This window comes from Electrona antarctica (assembly GCF_951216825.1).
Source record: "Electrona antarctica genome assembly, chromosome: 9".
Taxonomy (NCBI): Eukaryota; Metazoa; Chordata; class Actinopteri; order Myctophiformes; family Myctophidae; genus Electrona; species Electrona antarctica.
The window spans coordinates 36175526-36194375 of record NC_136790.1 but is presented as its reverse complement, the minus strand read 5'-3'; the positions used below and the strand labels follow the sequence as shown (position 1 = coordinate 36194375).

The 18850-nt window shown below is 43.6% G+C and overlaps 1 protein-coding gene across 4 annotated transcripts; it reads left to right on the top strand.

The window, feature by feature from the left end:
- The first annotated feature begins 1861 nt into the window (after positions 1-1861).
- atrip (ATR interacting protein) lies at positions 1862-18726 on the top strand. Of its 4 annotated transcripts, none has more exons than XM_079510901.1 (19): positions 1862-1959; positions 2483-2777; positions 3597-3658; positions 4131-4301; positions 4583-4680; positions 9203-9360; positions 9902-10003; positions 10915-11017; positions 11227-11328; positions 13233-13355; positions 13618-13804; positions 14496-14552; positions 15188-15378; positions 15973-16115; positions 16601-16692; positions 16887-16970; positions 17086-17173; positions 17841-18053; positions 18498-18726. In XM_079510901.1, the coding sequence occupies exons 2-19, from the start codon at positions 2510-2512 to the stop codon at positions 18563-18565; spliced, it is 2310 nt and encodes a 769-aa protein (XP_079367027.1). In that variant the 5' UTR covers positions 1862-1959; positions 2483-2509; the 3' UTR covers positions 18566-18726. The 4 variants fall into 4 exon arrangements, with proteins under 4 accessions (XP_079367027.1, XP_079367026.1, XP_079367028.1 ...); XM_079510900.1 differs by having other exon boundaries at positions 9899-10003; XM_079510902.1 differs by having other exon boundaries at positions 9887-10003; positions 13678-13804.
- Positions 18727-18850: the final 124 nt, after the last annotated feature.

Below are 18850 nucleotides of genomic sequence, written 5' to 3'. Positions count from 1 at the left end.
GGAGATCTGATTTGCACTCCAAAGGAGCACACTTTTCTAGTTGGTGTAATGTTCAGCATAAAAATTGTGGTACCATCATTTAGATTCTAAATGATCTATTAGCACTGTTGGAGGCCAGGAACAGACATGTTGGATCAGAAGATCATTTCACAACTCTATGCATCATGACAGCACAAGTCATCTTTTATATGTATGTAGATGCTTTGTAAATCCGTCCAGCCTTTGTGTGTGATTCAAACAAACCTCAACACTCCCTCTTGATTGTAAAGAGGTGAATCACAGCCAAACTTCATCAATGTTGTTCTTTCTGTATATGACTTTAAGAACACAAGTGTGCTTACTTTTAATCTGGTTATATGCTAGCCTGGCTCCAGCCCTTGAATCACTAGCCACCACGCCCATTAAAAATATGTTCTTGAATAAAGAAGTGAAACAAAATTTAAAAAATCACACCCGTGTGAAGTGAGTGGTGCAACTCCGTGTGGGGGTTCCCCGGGGGGGAGTTCCAGACCCACAGGAACGCACCCAGGGTGCCGGCCCGGTAGAGAAATGACAGAGTTACCATGTGGGGGACCCCGGGGGTGGGGGGGGGGGGGGGGGTTCCAGACCCCCAGGAACGCGCCCAGGGGGCCGGGCCGGTTTCGGCGTGCCGCCCCGTGTCCGAAACGGTTGAGAAATGACAGAGTTACCGTGTGGGGGTCCCTCTACTGTACCCTAGTCTACTGTACTGTACTGTCACTTTACTGTACTGGCACACCCGAAATCATCATATATACAGTTAATATGTGCGTGTGTGTTAGGTTGCGCACAGGTGGTGAAAAACAACCATGCTGACCGGCTGTGGGTATTTTTTTCATGATTCTGAATTCATTCCAAGCATTAGTTTTGCACAAAAAACGGCCATAGAAGTCATGACAAATGTGATGAGATCAGCACATTTGGGCAAGTGGCTATGGCTGTTTTTAGCCCATTTTATGCAAAACGAATGCTTGGAATGTATTCAGAAAAAAAACCCTAGTTTGACATGTCACATGCTACTTAAAGCACAAGGAAAGTTTGACATTCTTGCCTGCCATAATAATAATAATAAAACTTTATTTGTATAGCACCTTTCATGACATGAAATGCAGCTCAAAGTGCTTAGTGCATAGGATGTTAATGGTAGGGTCATTAAAAAAAGACCAATACCCACAGCCGGTCAGCAAGTAGATTCATGAATATATACTAGACAATATTTTAGGCCAATAAAAAAGACTATACCAAATTTCCCATTTTAAACAAAAGAAGCCTGTTGGCTGCCGGACTAAGGCCTATATGCAGCAAAATTGTATGCACTCATACATTCTGTGTAACATTGCACATTGGTCCCAGGCAAGTAGCTGATACAGCTCTGCTACTAGTCCACAAACTGGCTTTGAAAATGTTCTGTTCATTTGCTAATGTGAGTTTATTATAGGCTACACAATCTACCATGGCCTTGCCCCACCACCGATTAAACTATTTATACCAAACCGCAATGATACTAACACAAGGTCAACAACATCTTCCACTAGAGGGCACTGTTGTGTCAAATTGCCGTCTACAAAGTTTAGACATATGGTTTAGTGACAGAACGCTAATGAATAAAGCAATGCATTAAAAAGAAAATGAAAATGAATGAATGCATGAAATGTATATTATAGAACTGATGTGGTGTGTCTGGTGTACGCACCATAGTGTTATGTACCCTAACCATGGGGGGGGGGGGGGGGGGGACCCTAACCCTAACCTTATCCTGTGACTGTGAACCATAGGTTTGGGGGGGGAGGCTGTGAACTGAGTTTTGTCCTCCTTAACTCGCCGTACGACATCTCTGATTGGTCGGTGCGTGAGAGCATCTGCGTCTCTGATTGGGTGTACGTCAGTGATGGTAGGGGAGGAGCGCGCCGTGTGTGTCCAGGAACTTCACGTTAACAACAGGTCAGAGTTTTATTTTATCTGTTTGTAATTTTGTATATACATACACTATATTACATTAACGTACCGTTTAATGCATGTGTCCGTTTCCTGTTTAATCGGCCTGTTAAGATGTAATGGAGACAAGCCATCCATCAGAGATTATTTCTATTTAATGATACATGTGTGATTTATTCATTGTTCTTATGCATATGTGTATGTATGTGGCCGTGCACGGATAGGAACCAGGTGTTGCTTGTTGACTTGAATGAGAGTACAGTCTAGCAACTTGTTTAACACTGACTGCAGCCACCCAGGCTTCATTTATACCGTTTCTATACTGCGTCGTACGGGGTGTCGATACACCCGCGCGTTGCTAGCTTTGAAATACACACTCACTCACTCACTCACTCACTCACACACACACACACACACACACACACACACACACACACACACACACACACACACACTCTGTTGCCTGTTGGCATAATGCAAGTCAAGTTCCAACAATCCCTTATCTTCCTCTGCTCCTCTTCACCTCCAGATCCTCCCCCCAACACCCACACCCACCATGAGCTACCCCCCTGCCAAACGCCCTCGGGGTCTCAACCATGAAGTGACCTCCGCAGCAGCGGTTGTTGACCCGTTTGGTGACGATGATGACTTCACCCAGGACGACCTAGATGAGATCGACGTCATTGCCTCGCAGTCGCAGGCCGCTCCCCCCGCCAACAACAACAATAGGGTCCAGGCTTTCAGACCCCCACCCAGAGACCAGAGGCTGCCATTGGCTGGCACTAAAGCCAGTCAGAGCGGAGGGAATGGCATAGAGAATGCTGGTATGTGTCTTCTATAGAGTCACAGGATACTGTGGTTCTCAAACTTTCTCATGTCAAGGACCCCCAAATCAAAGAAATGCCATGAATAAAAAAAACATGAATGCAGATCTACAAGCTTGTAGATCTGCTATTTTGACTAGTTTGGGTCACAGCGAGACATATTTCTCTTTTGGGTCTTGACCCTCCTGAGACTGGGAGGTCCAGTTTCGATCCCTGGCTGGAAAATGGGATCCAGTTCCTCCCTGCTTGGCACTTAGCATCAAGGGTTGGATTGGGGTAAAGTATTTTTTGTTGAATTACTCATGACAAAGTTGTAAAAGTCAACAGTATGTATATACATAAAATAAGCAAGCACGCTAGCAGACAATACACTAGTTCTTTCTTTCAATCATTTTATTATTATTATTATTATTATTATTTATTTTAATATTTTCACAATCTGATACACATACGCCGGCTACTTTCTAATGTTTTGATAATTCCTCGCGACAGATGTATGCATATGACGGTATAGAGTTTCAAACTAGTGTATTTAAGAAAAAGATTCAGGTAATATAATTGTGAAAATAATAATAATAATATAATGATTGAAATAAAGAACTAGTTGTTTGCTAGCGTGTTGCTTGTTTATGTTATGGATACATACAACTTTGTCATGAATAATTCAACAAAAAATACTTATAACTTGCACAAATAAATTGCATTAAACAGTGCTGCCGGGCGGGTCTTTGCGCAACCGCTCCGTCATTTAGATATATGCTAGGGAATCTGATCATTCTAGATAGGGTTTAAGTGGTTTATAATGTGTTGTTTTGACAGGGAGCTCAGACAGACAGTACTTCACCCTGTTGGAGGATCAACACAATGAACTGAAGAGAAAGGTACAAACAACACCCAACACTGTATGAGAGAGACATGCATGTCAGAGGCAGAGCACCTGTAAACGATGAGTGAAAATGATTTGAGTAGTCCGTACGAGATCCCTCCGTCGACAGATTGTTTTTTTTTAAATTGCCTGTTGTTTGAAGTTAAGGCCAGTCCGACTCCACACCAATGCAACTCTTGCAAGAAAACCGTTTTAGAGACTGTTGCAGGGGTCTAGAGCCAGTGCTGACCGGTTGCAGACCGACTGGTGCCATTTGGGGATTATGGTAGCAAGGAGTTGCACTGGTGTGGACTGGCCTTTATTTTCACTTATAAGTTAGTCCACCTACTTGGAGAATAAAGTGATGTCCTGTCTTATTGTGGAAACAATAAATATTTTGGGAGGTCTTGTTTGTCTTACTATGTCCATGGTAAAGCTCTTTGTGTGTGTGTGTGCGTGTGCATGTGTGTGTGTGTGTGTGCGTGCAGCTGAAGGAGGTGGAGGAGGAGATAGTGGTGAAGAATGGAGAGATCCGTGTTTTGAGAGACTCCCTGAAGAGCGTCCAGCAGGAGAAGGACACGCACATCCAGTCCCTGCACCGCCTGGAGACCGATAGACAGACACAGCAGAGCAACAGAGAGGCCGAGCTGTCCAGGAAGGTAAGGAGACGGGCACATGTCTTGTCTTCTAATCTAATGCATCCATCTTTAACCGGAATGGGGGCAACAGTTCCGGCAGAGAGCTCCACACTGCCCTGTCCCGAGCAGCATTATAATCTTCAAGCTCACAACGTGTGAACTTGTAGATCTCACTATGAGTGAGATTTTGTCCATTGGTGTGCCTTGGGCACAGCATTTTGAAAATCAATGTTTTAATGTAGTGTTTTATAATGTTTTAGTAACACAGATGGAATAAAGACTTTCTTGTTTGTGTTGTTCAGGTTCAATCCCTGCAGTCTGAGCTTCAGTTTAAAGAAGCAGAAATGATTGAGATGAAAACCAAACTCCATAATAAGACAACAGGATCTCCATTGCAAAGGTTACTACTGTTATTACTATAGTCTTGTGTAGCCAGATGAACGAGATCTCCACCTACTGACATGTCTAAACTAAATTCCCCTTGAAATGCCCTTGAACAGTGGAGATGCGATGCTAGAGACGTAGGTGGTGCGCCTCTTTCCCTGCTTAGCTCTGCCTTGATTGGGGTTGGCGCTCACTGTGTCCAGCCAGCCTCATCCTTCTCTCCCTGACCTTGTCTGTGACCTTGTCCGTAACTTCTATGGAAGGAGTCCTCCGTAAAGGTTCACGTTTCTGGTGTGGTCCATAGCTCCATCTCGTTAGTCGTCAGTGATGGAAAAAATCACACCCGTGTGAACTGAGTGGTGTAAGGTTTTATATAGCATGATCAGCTGTGGTCTGACGTAATGTCTGACGTAATGAAATAAGGTAAGGTATTATGTAGCCTGATCAGCTCTGATCTGACGTAATGAAATCACACCCGGATGTGATTTCACAACTGGCTTTTTCTGTGCAGAGAAAATGACCATGGTTGCTACGGTCATCCAGTTCACCCGGGTGTGATTTAATTACGTCAGAAATTATTTTGAACATAGCAACCATGCTAATTTTTTTCTGCACACAAAAGCCAGTTGTAGGAGTGGTTTACACCACTCAAAAATAGTCTATGAACAGGTTGAAAAGTATCTTGCCACAAAAAAACATTCCAATCAGGCTTCAGAACATCCCACTCCACTGACACGTCTCCTCTTTTTGAGCGACCACATCAAACATGAGGTGGATGCTGGCAAATCCTGCGGCATGCAAAAGACTTTTGACACCGTAAACCACACCATATTGATTAATAAGCTAAAAGCAATTGGTTTTGATAGCACGTCAGTGAGCTGGATACAATCCTACCTGGAGGTGAGAGAACAGATGGTGGAGGTGAATGAAACACTGCCCCACCCCCCAGTGAGCTGTGGCGTTCACACGGAAGCATACAAGGGCCTTTACTGTTCCTAATATATGTAAACTAGTAGCAACTTGTTCCATTTTGCGGATGACTCAGCACTGCTGGTCTCAGACAGGAACAAACTGCAGGTTGAAAAGGCCCTCAGCTCTGAACTCTGTAGAATCTGCACCTGGCTCGCTGATAACAAACTTTCTTTACACGTGGGAAAAACTGAATCCATTCTCTTTGGATCAAATTGTAAACACAGCAAGGCAGACGGCTCCTCAATTAAAGTGGGTGACAATATTATCACCTATCTAGGTTCCATCCTGGAGGCAGATCTTTCCGGTGATAAAATGGCCATTAATGTAATCAGAAAAGTCAACCAAAGGACAAGATTCCTCATTGAAGTCCACACTCACAACACCAGAGGGAGTTCAACAAACCATGTGCAACCCAGATTCGGCTCAAACAAGGGATTAAATCCACTTTGCTCCTATGCCACTAAAATGTGGAATGCCCTACCTTTTAACAGCCATTAAGACGAAAATTGTGAATCCCTTAGTTGACTCCTTCAAAACCGCTCTCAAAGAGCACCTACGGACGGCTGCAATTCGAAACTGGCCCCTATAAATTAAGTCAGACCCCCCCCCCCCTGCCCCCCACCCCTTTCTCCCCATACGGTACATATTTTTCCCTTTTTAACTTTATTTATATGATGATTTTTTATTTATATGATGATTTCCTGTTTTTTATAGAAGTGTATATTGATATGCCTCTACTTGTTGAAAATGGTGGACCCTGTTGTAAATAAGTGTAATGCTTAATCATGGATCGCCCACAAAGTCACAGTTTTTGTATTACTTGCTTTCGTTTGAAATGTACCCATTGTGCACTGTGAATAACATTTTCAATCAATCAATCAAAGTCCGCACCTGTGACATCAAGTGCCCTTGTTAGCATTCTTGTGTCGACGCTGTCCAAGTAGTAAGAGAAATCTATGAAAATCTGGGAACTAAATCGTTACCAAGAAATTTCTTCACCAATGTGTTTCTAAAGGTGTCTAATAACATGTACTAAAAGTTTGAAATTCAACTCCCGTGGGAAAATTGAGTTATTAGCATAATATGTGACCATACCCATAACATCCTATATAAGGCAAAAAAGTCCAAATTTCATAATTCTTTAAGTAGCATGTGACATATGAAACTAGGGTGATTTCATGATTCTGAATCCATTCCAAGCATTAGTTTTGCACAAAAAACACTCCTTGGGAGGAAAACGGCCACACAAACGTGATGAGGTCAGCACATTTGGTCAACTGGATATGGCCTAATTTAGCCCAAGGAGTGTTTTTTGTGCAAAACTAATGCTTGGAATGGATTCAGAATCATGAAATCACCCTAGTTTCATATGTCACATGCTACTTAAAGAATGATGAATTTTTTTTTGCCTTATATAGGATGTTATGGGTATGGTCACATATTATGCTAATAACTCAATTTTCCCACGGGAGTTGAATTTCAAACTTTTAGTACATGTTATTAGACACCTTTAGAAACACATTGGTGAAGAAATTTCTTGGTAACGATTTAGTTCCCAGATTGGTCAAATACCTGATAAAATGCCCTTACTATTACTACAACACACAGCAGCTTTAAGGAAACAGTCTGTCTAACGCAAGGGGTCTTCAACAGGGGGTCGGTCCTTAGTTACTTACAGAAGTATTGACAGTTTTCATGTTGCTGTTCAGACTTGAACTTGAGGATAGGCCAGAGATTAGATTTGGGCTATACCAGTGTAAACATACAACGTCAAACTGGTGTTTTTCCTCAACCAGCACAACAGACCAATCAGAAACCACGGTTCCATTTCAACCTTCATATGTCCCGCCTATCAGTGGAGAATAGGAGACTGTCCAGACTGAGTAGTGCAGTGACATTTTCAGATCAGGCTGGAACCCAGGCTAGTAAACATAGGCCATGCACATGTCACAGGAACCAGTTCTTTGGCCTATCCCTACAGTTCCACTGAAGTAGGGAAGGTTAATTCCATGTTAATCGTGTGAAACGTAGTTCCACTGAAGTAGGGAAGGTTCATTCCATGTTAATCGTGTGAAACGTAGTTCCACTGAAGTAGGGAAGGTTCATTCCATGTTAATCGTGTGAAACGTAGTTCCACTGAAGTAGGGAAGGTTCATTCCATGTTAATCGTGTGAAACGTAGTTCCACTGAAGTAGGGAAGGTTCATTCCATGTTAATCGTGTGAAACGTAGTTCCACTGAAGTAGGGAAGGTTCATTCCATGTTAATCGTGTGAAACGTAGTTCCACTGAAGTAGGGAAGGTTCATTCCATGTTAATCGTGTGAAACGTAGTTCCACTGAAGTAGGGAAGGTTCATTCCATGTTAATCGTGTGAAACGTAGTTCCACTGAAGTAGGGAAGGTTCATTCCATGTTAATCGTGTGAAACGTAGTTCCACTGAAGTAGGGAAGGTTCATTCCATGTAAATCGTGTGAAACGCACCCTGACCAAATCTCAACGTGTTCTGTGTCCTGATCCGTGGAAGGATAGCGTAGCGGTATATGACATGCACACCTCACAAGAGGAAGTATACAGTGATGTGCAAGGCACAGTGATGTGCAAGGCAGAGGATGAAACTCGCTCTGTGCCGCTCCAAAATAAAATGGCTTCCAGTGGCCCATGGAATAATTCAAGCCCCCAGTAAGGCTATCCAACGTTGAAGATGCCACTACCTACTGGCGAAATGTGGAATTGCAGCACTTTAATGGAAGTGGACGGACGTTCATGACGTCACGTGCATAAGCCCGGACCTCAAAATTGGCCGTTCATTCTTTAAGTAGCATGTGACATATGAAACTAGGGTGATTTCATGATTCTGAATCCATTCCAAGCATTAGTTTTGCACAAAAAACACTCCTTGGGAGGAAAACGGCCACACAAACGTGATGAGGTCAGCACATTTGGTCAACTGGATATGGCCTAATTTAGCCCAAGGAGTGTTTTTTGTGCAAAACTAATGCTTGGAATGGATTCAGAATCATGAAATCACCCTAGTTTCATATGTCACATGCTACTTAAAGAATGATGAAATTTGGACTTTTTTGCCTTATATAGGATGTTATGGGTATGGTCACATATTATGCTAATAACTCAATTTTCCCACGGGAGTTGAATTTCAAACTTTTAGTACATGTTATTAGACACCTTTAGAAACACATTGGTGAAGACATTTCTTGGTAACGATTTAGTTCCCAGATTGGTCAAATACCTGATAAAATGCCCTTACTAAAGGCCTTTTCCGGTTGTGATTTGAGTGTCCCATGACTCCGGCCCTATTACAGCGGTACTTTCATTAACACCGTCCCAGTATGAAGGACCGCCCTTATGCCCTAAAGTCTTTGCATTGGTTCTGCGATGATGTTCTACAGTTTGCACTCAATTGTAGGCCATTCATTACATTTAGATGTGTCAGTAGGTGGAAATCTGATTATCTGTCTATGCGAAACAACTGCTACTACTGCGGCTACTGTAATTACTATATACTTTTAAGTAGATAAGAACTGTCTTTGCTCTCTCTTCCTCCCAAGTCCCAGAATGCACAGTGCCATTGCCCAGGTGCACCCTGGGAGCAGCGGTGGCTCCAGCTCTGCCTCTCCTACAGGAAGAGCCTTCATCACTAAGGAGACATTTGGAGCTCAGCTGCCCTCCAGAAGCACACCTCGCAAACCCCCCAAAACACACCAGGGTAGGTGTGTGGTCAAGGACCCCCAAACTGATACTGTATGTATTTGCCCGTGGAGTGGACTCCCATCTGAAAAAAGGTTTTGTGCCATGAATGGAAACCCCCAGAAGAGAAGATTTATGTTATCTTATCACAATTATTTTCAATATTTTCTTGTACATGTTCTATGTAGATTGTAGATCTTCATAGGCAAAAATAACCTGCATTACAATGGATCTAGTGTATAGTAGTTATTATTTAGTTATTATTTATTCCGGAAATAGCGCATATTTCCGCCATTTAGGTTCTTAGCTTAGGTTCTTTGCTTAGGTTCTTAGCTTACGTATGATTCATGATGACTATTTTATGTATATGATGTATTACCATGTTTTTGTTCTTGCTTACTGTAAATCCCTCTGGATTAAGAGCATCTGCTAAAGTGTGTGTGTGTGTGTGTGTGTGTGTGTGTGTGTGTGTGTGTGTGTGTGTGTGTGTGTGTGTGTGTGTGTGTGTGTGTGTGTGTGTGTGCGTGTGCGTGTGCGCGTACCAGCACCAGCACCAGCAGACAGACTGAGTTCCACTTCCAGTATTAAATCCGGTGACGGACCGGAAGTTTATCCTGACCCCTTCCTGACCTCCACCAGGCCACTTCACCTCCAACACAAAGGTCAATACAAGTTCTGCTACTATTTACTGTTACTGTTACTAGTACTACTGAATGTTAACACAAGGTTTCTTCAAGATTAATGTTTTGAACGTGTTTATTACAGTTTATTAACTGTATTTTAAGTCATTGACCGACATTGATGCATGTGTACGTCATGTGGTGTTTATGATAGAGGGAGCTCTTCTGGAATTTGTGAGTTTATAAGAATGCGTTTGTCTCTGCTTTCTGTTTATAGACAGCGTTTTTGCTGAAAACAAGGGGAAATCAACTGCCAATAACTAAAGAACGGAACATCACCGCGACACAATTGTTGGTGTTTACATCATAGAACAAAATCGCGAAAGATTAGTAAAAACACTCAAAAACGCTGTTAGGAGCTGGACACTGTTCTAGAGAAACTCTGGCAGTAAATGAGTTAATTATATCGGTGTGGCAAACGGTTCTGGAGTTACGTGCATTACAACCTTACACACACGCACGCAGACCGACAGACACGCAGAGACGTGGCGCATTTATAGTAGGATAGTTGTATATTTTAATTATTATTTATTTATTTTTTGGAGGGGTGCTAGCCCCTCCTATATACAGCTTTTTTGTCCTGAACTCTTGTCACATTTGCCATTGACAATGAAAGGAAAATATACGTCATATGTAGACGAGCAAATCGGCTATTTTGGCCAGAATGAGATGGTGTATGATGATAAGAGCGTCCCTCACTTCACACAGATTACAGTAGTTTGACAGGAAAGGGGAACAGAGATGGGGGAAGACACGCAGCAAAGGTCGTCGGGATCGGGACTCGAACCCGCAACACGCTGTCAGGCTGGATTACCAGCCTAGGTGCCTGGACCGCTTGCCGGCCCAGGCCTGTATATTTTAATTTGATTGTATATGTCTGTTTCTTTGAATAGGTTCCGTGTTGCTGAGTCTGTTACTGCAGCAGTCCCCTGGGCTGTGTCACCTGTTGTCTATCAGCCCTGCCTCTCTCAACACGCACCTACTGCACCTTAACACGTATGTACTGCACCTTATTCCAGTGGTTCTCAACCTTTTCAGGCCACAAACCCAGATGTATTTTTTATTTTATTTTTTAGGATAGTCCCTTGAGTTGCAGCAACTCGTTTTCAAGTATAAATGTTGTTCTTGTATTACAGGAATACAGGTCTATGGTCTCTAGCAGCAGACCTGAGGTCAGATGTATTCATGTTGTTCTTGTATTACAGGTCCATGGTCTCTAGCAGCAGACCTGGGGTCAGCCGTCTGTGTCAGCTGGCTGTCACTGGTCTTCATATGATGAACCAGATACACACCACACAACCACACAGGTAAGGTCTTTTTTACACACTTTAACTGTGTGTGTGAGAGTGTGCGTGTGATTGTTTGAATGATTGAAAAGGTTATTAACAAATTGCAGAATGGGTACAATCAGGGTCCTCTATTTTCAATTCATCAAAATATTTAAAGACATACAAATTTACACATCTATGCCCCCCAAAAAATCATCAGATAAAAGGTTGTGTATCACACACCTGTGTGAAGTGATGGGCGCTCTTATCACATCATCATCATACATCATCTCATTCCGGCCAAACACATCCTATGTCCAGTTTTTTTTTTTTTCTTTATAATTTTTATCCCACGATTTTGTAACCCATTTTTTCACCCCTGTGCCCCTATGTCCAGTTTTTAATGTTTGTGTTTACACAAACACTCAAAACTGGCCATTCATTATCAATGGCATTTAATGTTTGTTAGGACAAAGTTTGTGCTTACACGCACACTAAAAGCTGGATTTAGGAGGGGCTAGCGCCCCTCAAAGATTAGATTAGATTTTACTTTTTTACAGGGGCCAGTTTCGAATTGCAGCCGCCCATAAAAGCCCTTTGAGAACGGTTTTGAAGGAGGTTAGGGATTCACATTTCTTAACAACTGTTGGTAGGGCATTCCACATTTTAGTGGCATAGGAGCGAAATTAATTTTACCCCTTGTTTGAGACGAATCTGGGTTGAAAGTGGTTTGTTGAACTCCCTCTTCTGTTGTGACCGTGGACTTCGTTGACAGTGTATTTTGACAGGTACATGGGTATCTTAGTGTAGCGAATCTTGAAGAACAGGCCCATTGCAAGTTGCTGTACTCTAAGCCTAACCCTAAGCCATTCCAACCTATCAAAATGAGCAGGGGTGAGGTGGGTTCTGGGAGTAAGCCTGACCAGTTTGTTTTGGGATGTCTGGAGCCTTGTTTTTAGGGCCTTTGTGGTGTAGTTTTGGGAATTTGTTGCCATCTGGTGGCGGTTTATGGTCATTTTCAGCCTTGTATTCAGTGTCTGTGACTCTGTCTATGTGTAATGTGCATCTAGTCTTGCGTGGCCAGACTGTTGCCTCCCACAATTTTCAAATGTTTCCGGCCATACAGTCTGGAGCACTGATCATGAGCAAGCGATAAAGTGGAAGTGAAGCCTCCTCAACACTTCCTATTGTCTTTACAGTCACGCAAATGTACGAAATGTATATATAAGTAAATTAAAAGTAAAGTTAATTAAAGTAAATATTTGAAACGGAAATGCCAGCTTCCTTGCTCGGATTTTGGGAGGTGTAGTTCCAGAGATTGCAGAATAGTTGTCTGGCTCTGGCTAGTGTGCAAGACTAGTGTGTATCTAAACCCAGTCTCCTGTCTTGTTCATTGTTTAGTCTTTGGAGGTTCGCTGCTTGTTTGAGCCAAAACTGCCCTGGACGCTTTTTCCTCAGGATCACTTGGATTTGTGTTTCCTGTCTTTTGTTTTTCTCTGCTTAAAGTCTGAGCATTTATGTCCATACCCCAGGCGGGGTTGGCGAAAGGGCCTTTCTTTGTGGAGTTTGCACGTTCTCCCCGTGTCCCCTAGGGTAGGTACCCTCACAAAAAAGCATGCAGTAATCCTGGTCTCTATACTGCCTCCCCCTGGTCAGCTGGGGCGCCTGATGGAGGGGAAAATTAACTGGCTGGAATAACGTGTTCCTTCCATGTGCTACAAACTACCGGGGAAACCACCCCCTGTCAGGTGATAAGAAGCGGCCTGTTCACTCCTCATGCATTGAAGGAAGCATGAGCTCAGTTCAGGGCTTTCCCCAGGATTACAGCTTAGGCAATTCGCACCGGGTGAAAAATGAGTTACAAAATCGTGAGATGGATAACAGTGCTGCATGAAGTGACGGACTGAGGTCCCCTGAGGTCATTGTAAAGTGTGTTTTTTCAGGTTGTGTCCCGGTGCCATTCATCTCCTGCCTCTGTTGGACTTCCATCTGTCAGTGTTCTGTCAGGCTCTGGACTCTCCAACCAACACCACCAACACCACCAAAAGCTCTGCTCCCCGGACCAGGTAGGGCCTCACTGTCCTCACACTGTCTCAGCTGTCCTACTGTCTCTCTCCTACACCGTCTGTCTCTCAGCTCTCACTGTCTTGTCTCTCCTACACAGTCTCCCTCTCAGCTGTCCAACTGTCTTGTCTCTCGTACCCGGTCACTCTCAGCTGTCCAACTGTCTTGTCTCTCCTACCCGGTCTCTCTCTCAGCTGTCCAACTGTCTTGTCTCTCGTACCCGGTCACTCTCAGCTGTCCAACTGTCTTGTCTCTCGCACCCAGTCTCTCTCTCTCTCTCAGCCGTCCAACTGTCTTGTCTCTCCTACCCGGTCTCTCTCTCAGCCGTCCAGGCCCAGGGGTCAGTGTGGACGCCCCCTGTGGACTGGAGGACCATGGAGGAGTTGGACTGGAGGAGAACGGCCTGGCTGCCCTCCGGGTGCTCCACGTGCTGCTGTCTTATAGCGACGAGGTGATGATGACAGCATGAACATCCTTCCTCACTGATGTTACTACTACCTGACAAAAAAATGGTTAAAAAAATGACAATCTTCCAATAATTTCAAGTTAGATCTGCTGCACCCACTAGCAATTATGACGTCATTCATTCATTTTGCCATTGCCTTGAATGGGAATTGGGGACGGAATTGTTTGTCATAACAAACACACAGTCACTTGTTGGAGCGCTTAGCACTGCTCAAAAAAATAAATGTTCAAAAATAGCAGATCTACAAGCTCACAGTGCCGCATGAAGTGACGTGCTGTGAGCTTGTATATCTGCATTTTTTTAATAGCCAACGTTATTAAAATATGGACTAAGTGCTACAGTGACAAGGTGATGATAATGACAACATAAATGGTAAATGGTGCATTTATATAGCACCTTTATCCAAGGCGCTTTACATAGTGTATTACATTCACCCATTCACACACACATTCATACACCTGGCGGCGGAAACCATGCAAGGCACCAACCAGCACATCAGGAGCAATTAGGGGTTCAGTGTCTTGCTCAAAAACATGCTCATCCTTCCTTACTGTCCTCACTACTACTCTAACCTGCACAGTTACTGTGTGCTGTTGCTCTTATTCACAGTAAGTTGTTTGATATTGCTTCCAGATAAGCATGCTGCTAAGCTTTGTCCTTCACCCTTTGTCCCCAGGTGGTAGAGGCGGTCCTTACAGAGTCCAAACAGGAAGAACAAACTGACCACCACACGGTAACATCATCTTTAAGATCCTTTTCTTTTAGTACAGTGCAAGGATAATTCGTTGCTGTCCGGAAGAAACCACCTAACTCCATTTTTGAGGCATTTTGGCATAAATCAATGATATTGAACTCTGTGTGTTGGTTAAAAAAAGATTGAACCAATGGAAAGTATTAAATCATTCCGTGCTTTTCACGAGAGATCTTGTGGAAAGTTATTAAGGTCACCTTAGCCATCCACGAGAAACACGAGATATGAATAAAAAACATTTGAAAATATTTATTTACCTTTTTTTTTTTGCCTCGGTTAGCATACGCCTCTAGCATCCATAGGCCTCTCATTCAAAAGTGCTTCGGTGAAAACCACCTAACTCCATTGGATCCTCAAACTATCTGCCAAACCATCTAACACAGTCTGTGTTGGTTGAAAGTGTAAAAATATAAAATATTTACATACCAACACTGAAATTCAGGGATGCGGTGGATGAAAGGGTGCCCTGTGCCAAACCACTGGTCTATGGCATAGAGCAGTATACTGTCATTTCCTTATTATGTGTAACAAAACTACAAAATTAGCTAAGGGTTTCATCCGCCTTCAATCATGACAAAGAAAACCATGGCATGAACGTTTGTTTTTCTGACCTTCAGGCTACCATGTCGACGGACAGAAAAACTACAACCCTTCCGGCTGTAGGACTACAATCCCAGCATACTTTGCTGCAGTATGTGTTGAGGCTGTGTAACACAGGCTGCTGTCGTCCAAGACAAGTTGTGGTCCAGAGCGCTGTCAAAACGCTGTGTGTTCTGACAGAACGCACTCCACACACACAATCAGACAGGTATGCATGCACAGACACACACATTCTACATGCCTGCAGTAGTAATCACTCTATATTCCCATAATAATCATTGCTATATACACATATCTATATATATATACTTTTTCCCCCTTTGTTTTAGTTACTTGTTAGTATCTTATATGTACACTATCTTGTATGTAAGTATGTCGTCTTGTCGTTGATACAAAAATAAATGTTTGCTATATATAGTGTTTGATCAGCAACACGGGTCTCCCTGTCTATTCAGCTCCTTAATAAACAGAAAATACATTTATAGGTTGGGATACCAATTTCATCCAATCAGGACAGAGAATGATCTGTGTGGGGTTTTTTCTGAACAAACCATAGAGCAATTATTGTCTTTGTTTACGAAGAAATGTTATTGTTTTAACCATAAAATATGACTTACCCTAACAGCATTTGATCTCTCTCGTGTGTGTGTGTGTGTGTGTGTGTGTGTGTGTGTGTGTGTGTGTGTGTGTGTGTGTGTGTGTGTGTGTGTGTGTGTGTGTGTGGTGTGGTGTGGTGTGGTGTGGTGTGGTGTGGTGTGGTGTGGTGTGGTGTGGTGTGTGTGTGTGCGCGCGCACTCTGTAGGTTGCAGTGTGTGTTGTCCAGTGGTGTGTTGTTAGTGTGCGTGTCAGAAGACAGTTCTGTGCAGACGGTGTCGGAGTGTGTGTGTGTTCTGAGGTGTGTAGCCCACCATGAACATCTGGCTCTACAGCTGTGCTCTCAGCACGGTCAGTACACCCACTGCTTATTCTTCTACTACTTCCATTAATTCTACTTTAGTCCTAATTCTACTACTAAGCCTTAGTTATACTTCGTCGCTGATGGGCAGCTTATCTTTGTGTTTTTCTTAGTAAATTTGTGCCCTACTTGATCATACTACAGTGTCACACAAGAGCTTCAATAGTAGCAGATCCACAAGCTTGAAGCTTGTTTCAAGCTTTTTTCGGGGGAACAGTTCCAACAGAGAGCTCCAGACTTCATCCTGGGGGATCCCGAGGCATTCCAAGGCCAGTTTGGAGATATAATCCCGCCATCTGGTCCTTGGTCTGCCCGTGGGTCCCCTTCCAGTGGGACGTGCAGTGAGGACCTCCCTAGGGAGACGCTCGAGAGGCATCCTTACTAGATGCCCAAACCACCTAAGCAATGTTGACAATGCTGCCATGGTGTTCACAAAAATGTCTTGTGTGTGTTTGTTTGCGTGTGTGTTTGGCAGATCCCTGTTTGTTTCTCAACTTATTTGACTACATCAGAACCCGACCAGACAAATGCAGCACTTACACACAATGGTCTGAACTGGACCTGCAGGTAACACACACACACACACACACACACACACACACACACACACACACATCCACATCCTCCTTGGGCTCGGCCATGGAGGATGTGGGGTGTAACACAATTTAAATGTTGGGGGTAAACATGAGACGAATTTATTTTAATGTTCAATCAATTGTGTTGCATTTTTTGTATTGATAATGATTATATTGTTGTTTCAGGTGATCAGACTGATCAATACACTGTTGACTCACACCACACACACACAGCCTGTGTTCAAACCCACCTGTCTGTGTTACACCAAGGTAAGACACATGCACAAACAGCTAGCTCATAACATTCCAGCTGCCAGCATTGATCCAATTATAGATCTCTCTCTGTCTCCAGAATAAGAGAGTCTAAATTAATGTCCCTCTCCAGGTGGTTCAGATTGTAGTAATCATTCTTCATCGTCAGTGGTTGGAGATCAGAGATACAGAGATGCCCCCCCAACACACATACACATCAGGTAACACACACACACACACACACACACACACACACACACATATACATGCAGTTCAGATGTTCAGTCTACATTTTCTGTTTAGCAATTACTTAGCATAATCATAATAATTTTCCTGTTTAAAAGTTTTCATACATTGTCAAGAAATAGCAGATCTACTAACTCAAAACACGTTGCATTACGTCACGATCAGCGCCACCAACAGGTGGATTTTTGCAAGGCGTAAGAAGAAATTGCACCCTTTTCACATTGGCTTATTATAGCGCCACGAGGAGGCCACAACCTGACCTGCCCTGGTGGAGACCTGTGCCCCGAGGGGCACTATTTCTAGTTATTTTTGTGGTAATTTATCAGTCCCTGTAAAACTTTGTTATGGTGAATTGAGGGGTGGCAGTGGCTCAGGGGTAGAGCGGCCACTTGGGAACCTCTTTGATCCAGAGCTCCCCCTGAGTTAGTGTCGAAGTGTCCTTGAGCAAGACACTGAATCCCTAATTGCTGCCGATGAGCCATGCAAGCCACCATCCTGGTGCCTTGCATGGTTTCCTCTGCCATTGATGTATGAATGTTTTGTGAATGGGTGAATGTTCACCCAATCTATGTAAAGCGCCTTGGATAAAAGCACTATATACCATTTACCATTAATAGCCCTAGTTCTGTTGCTGTTCTCCAGGACAGAGGGAGCGGTGGCAGCCCGTTGCCCAGGCACGGGGCTCTTCTCCTGGGGTGAACCTGCTGCGGGAGTCCCTGGTTCTGCTCCACTGGCTGCTGCTCAACCACGGTGGCTTCTCTGAGAGCGTCCGAGCCATGCTGCACATGTACGACCAGGTCATCCCTGCTCTACGAGACACCCTGAAGACTCTGCCTGACCTGACCTACACAGAGGGTACGCACGCACGCACGCACGCACGCACGCACGCCAGCCTGGGCCACCGTGCAAACTGCTGCTGCAAATGGTGTGTTCCTAGTATTGTGTTCACCAAAAAATAGCAAAAGTAGCAGATCTACAAGCTCAAAACGCGTTGCTTCACACAGCGTTTCGAGCTTGTGGTTCTGTTTCCGGTTCCAAATAGCAACCGGAAACTAATGCTATTGGCTGGAAGGCCAACGAGGGCGGTTCTTCACTCCACCCTGCTCTGACAATAATTTACCAAAAAAAAGAAAGAAAAATACACATCATGATAGTTGATATAGAACTGCCTCCAAAATAATCTCAGAAAGGTACAAATTTTTAAATATGAACAATTTAAAAGTGTGCATTGTATTTCACTTCTCCACTACTTTCCGTCTGACCTTCAGCATTAATATTCTACTTCCTGTTTCCTGTCAGAGCTGGCCCTGGAGGAAGTCTGCCGGCCCGAGTCGGACTTCACAGACGCCATGGATACTGACTGCTGATTGGCCATCGCTCCACCAATCAGGTTGTCCAATCTGACGACCGTAATATCATGAAGGAACAGTGCGATCACTATTGGTTATTGATTATGACCCGACTGCCGTTTCTACTGGACGCTGAACATGTTTTAATGTTGTTAGATTAAAAGGAATTTCTTCCTGAACTCTTCTGCTGGGGTTTTCTATTCTTAGAGTAGAGTTAAGTGGCTTCAGGTTTCAACTGGTCCTGGTTGCCTGTATTACATAATACCTTTCACACCAAGCATGCATATATAATGTGTCTGTCGG

Coding starts and splice junctions, on each gene's coding strand:
- atrip (XM_079510899.1), top strand. CDS start 2,510: ATGAGCTACCCCCCTGCCAAACGCCCTCGGGGTCTCAACCATGAAGTG. Junction 2,778..3,596: donor GAATGGCATAGAGAATGCTG/GTATGTGTCTTC, acceptor TTGTTTTGACAG/GGAGCTCAGACAGACAGTAC. Junction 14,553..15,187: donor AACAAACTGACCACCACACG/GTAACATCATCT, acceptor TCTGACCTTCAG/GCTACCATGTCGACGGACAG.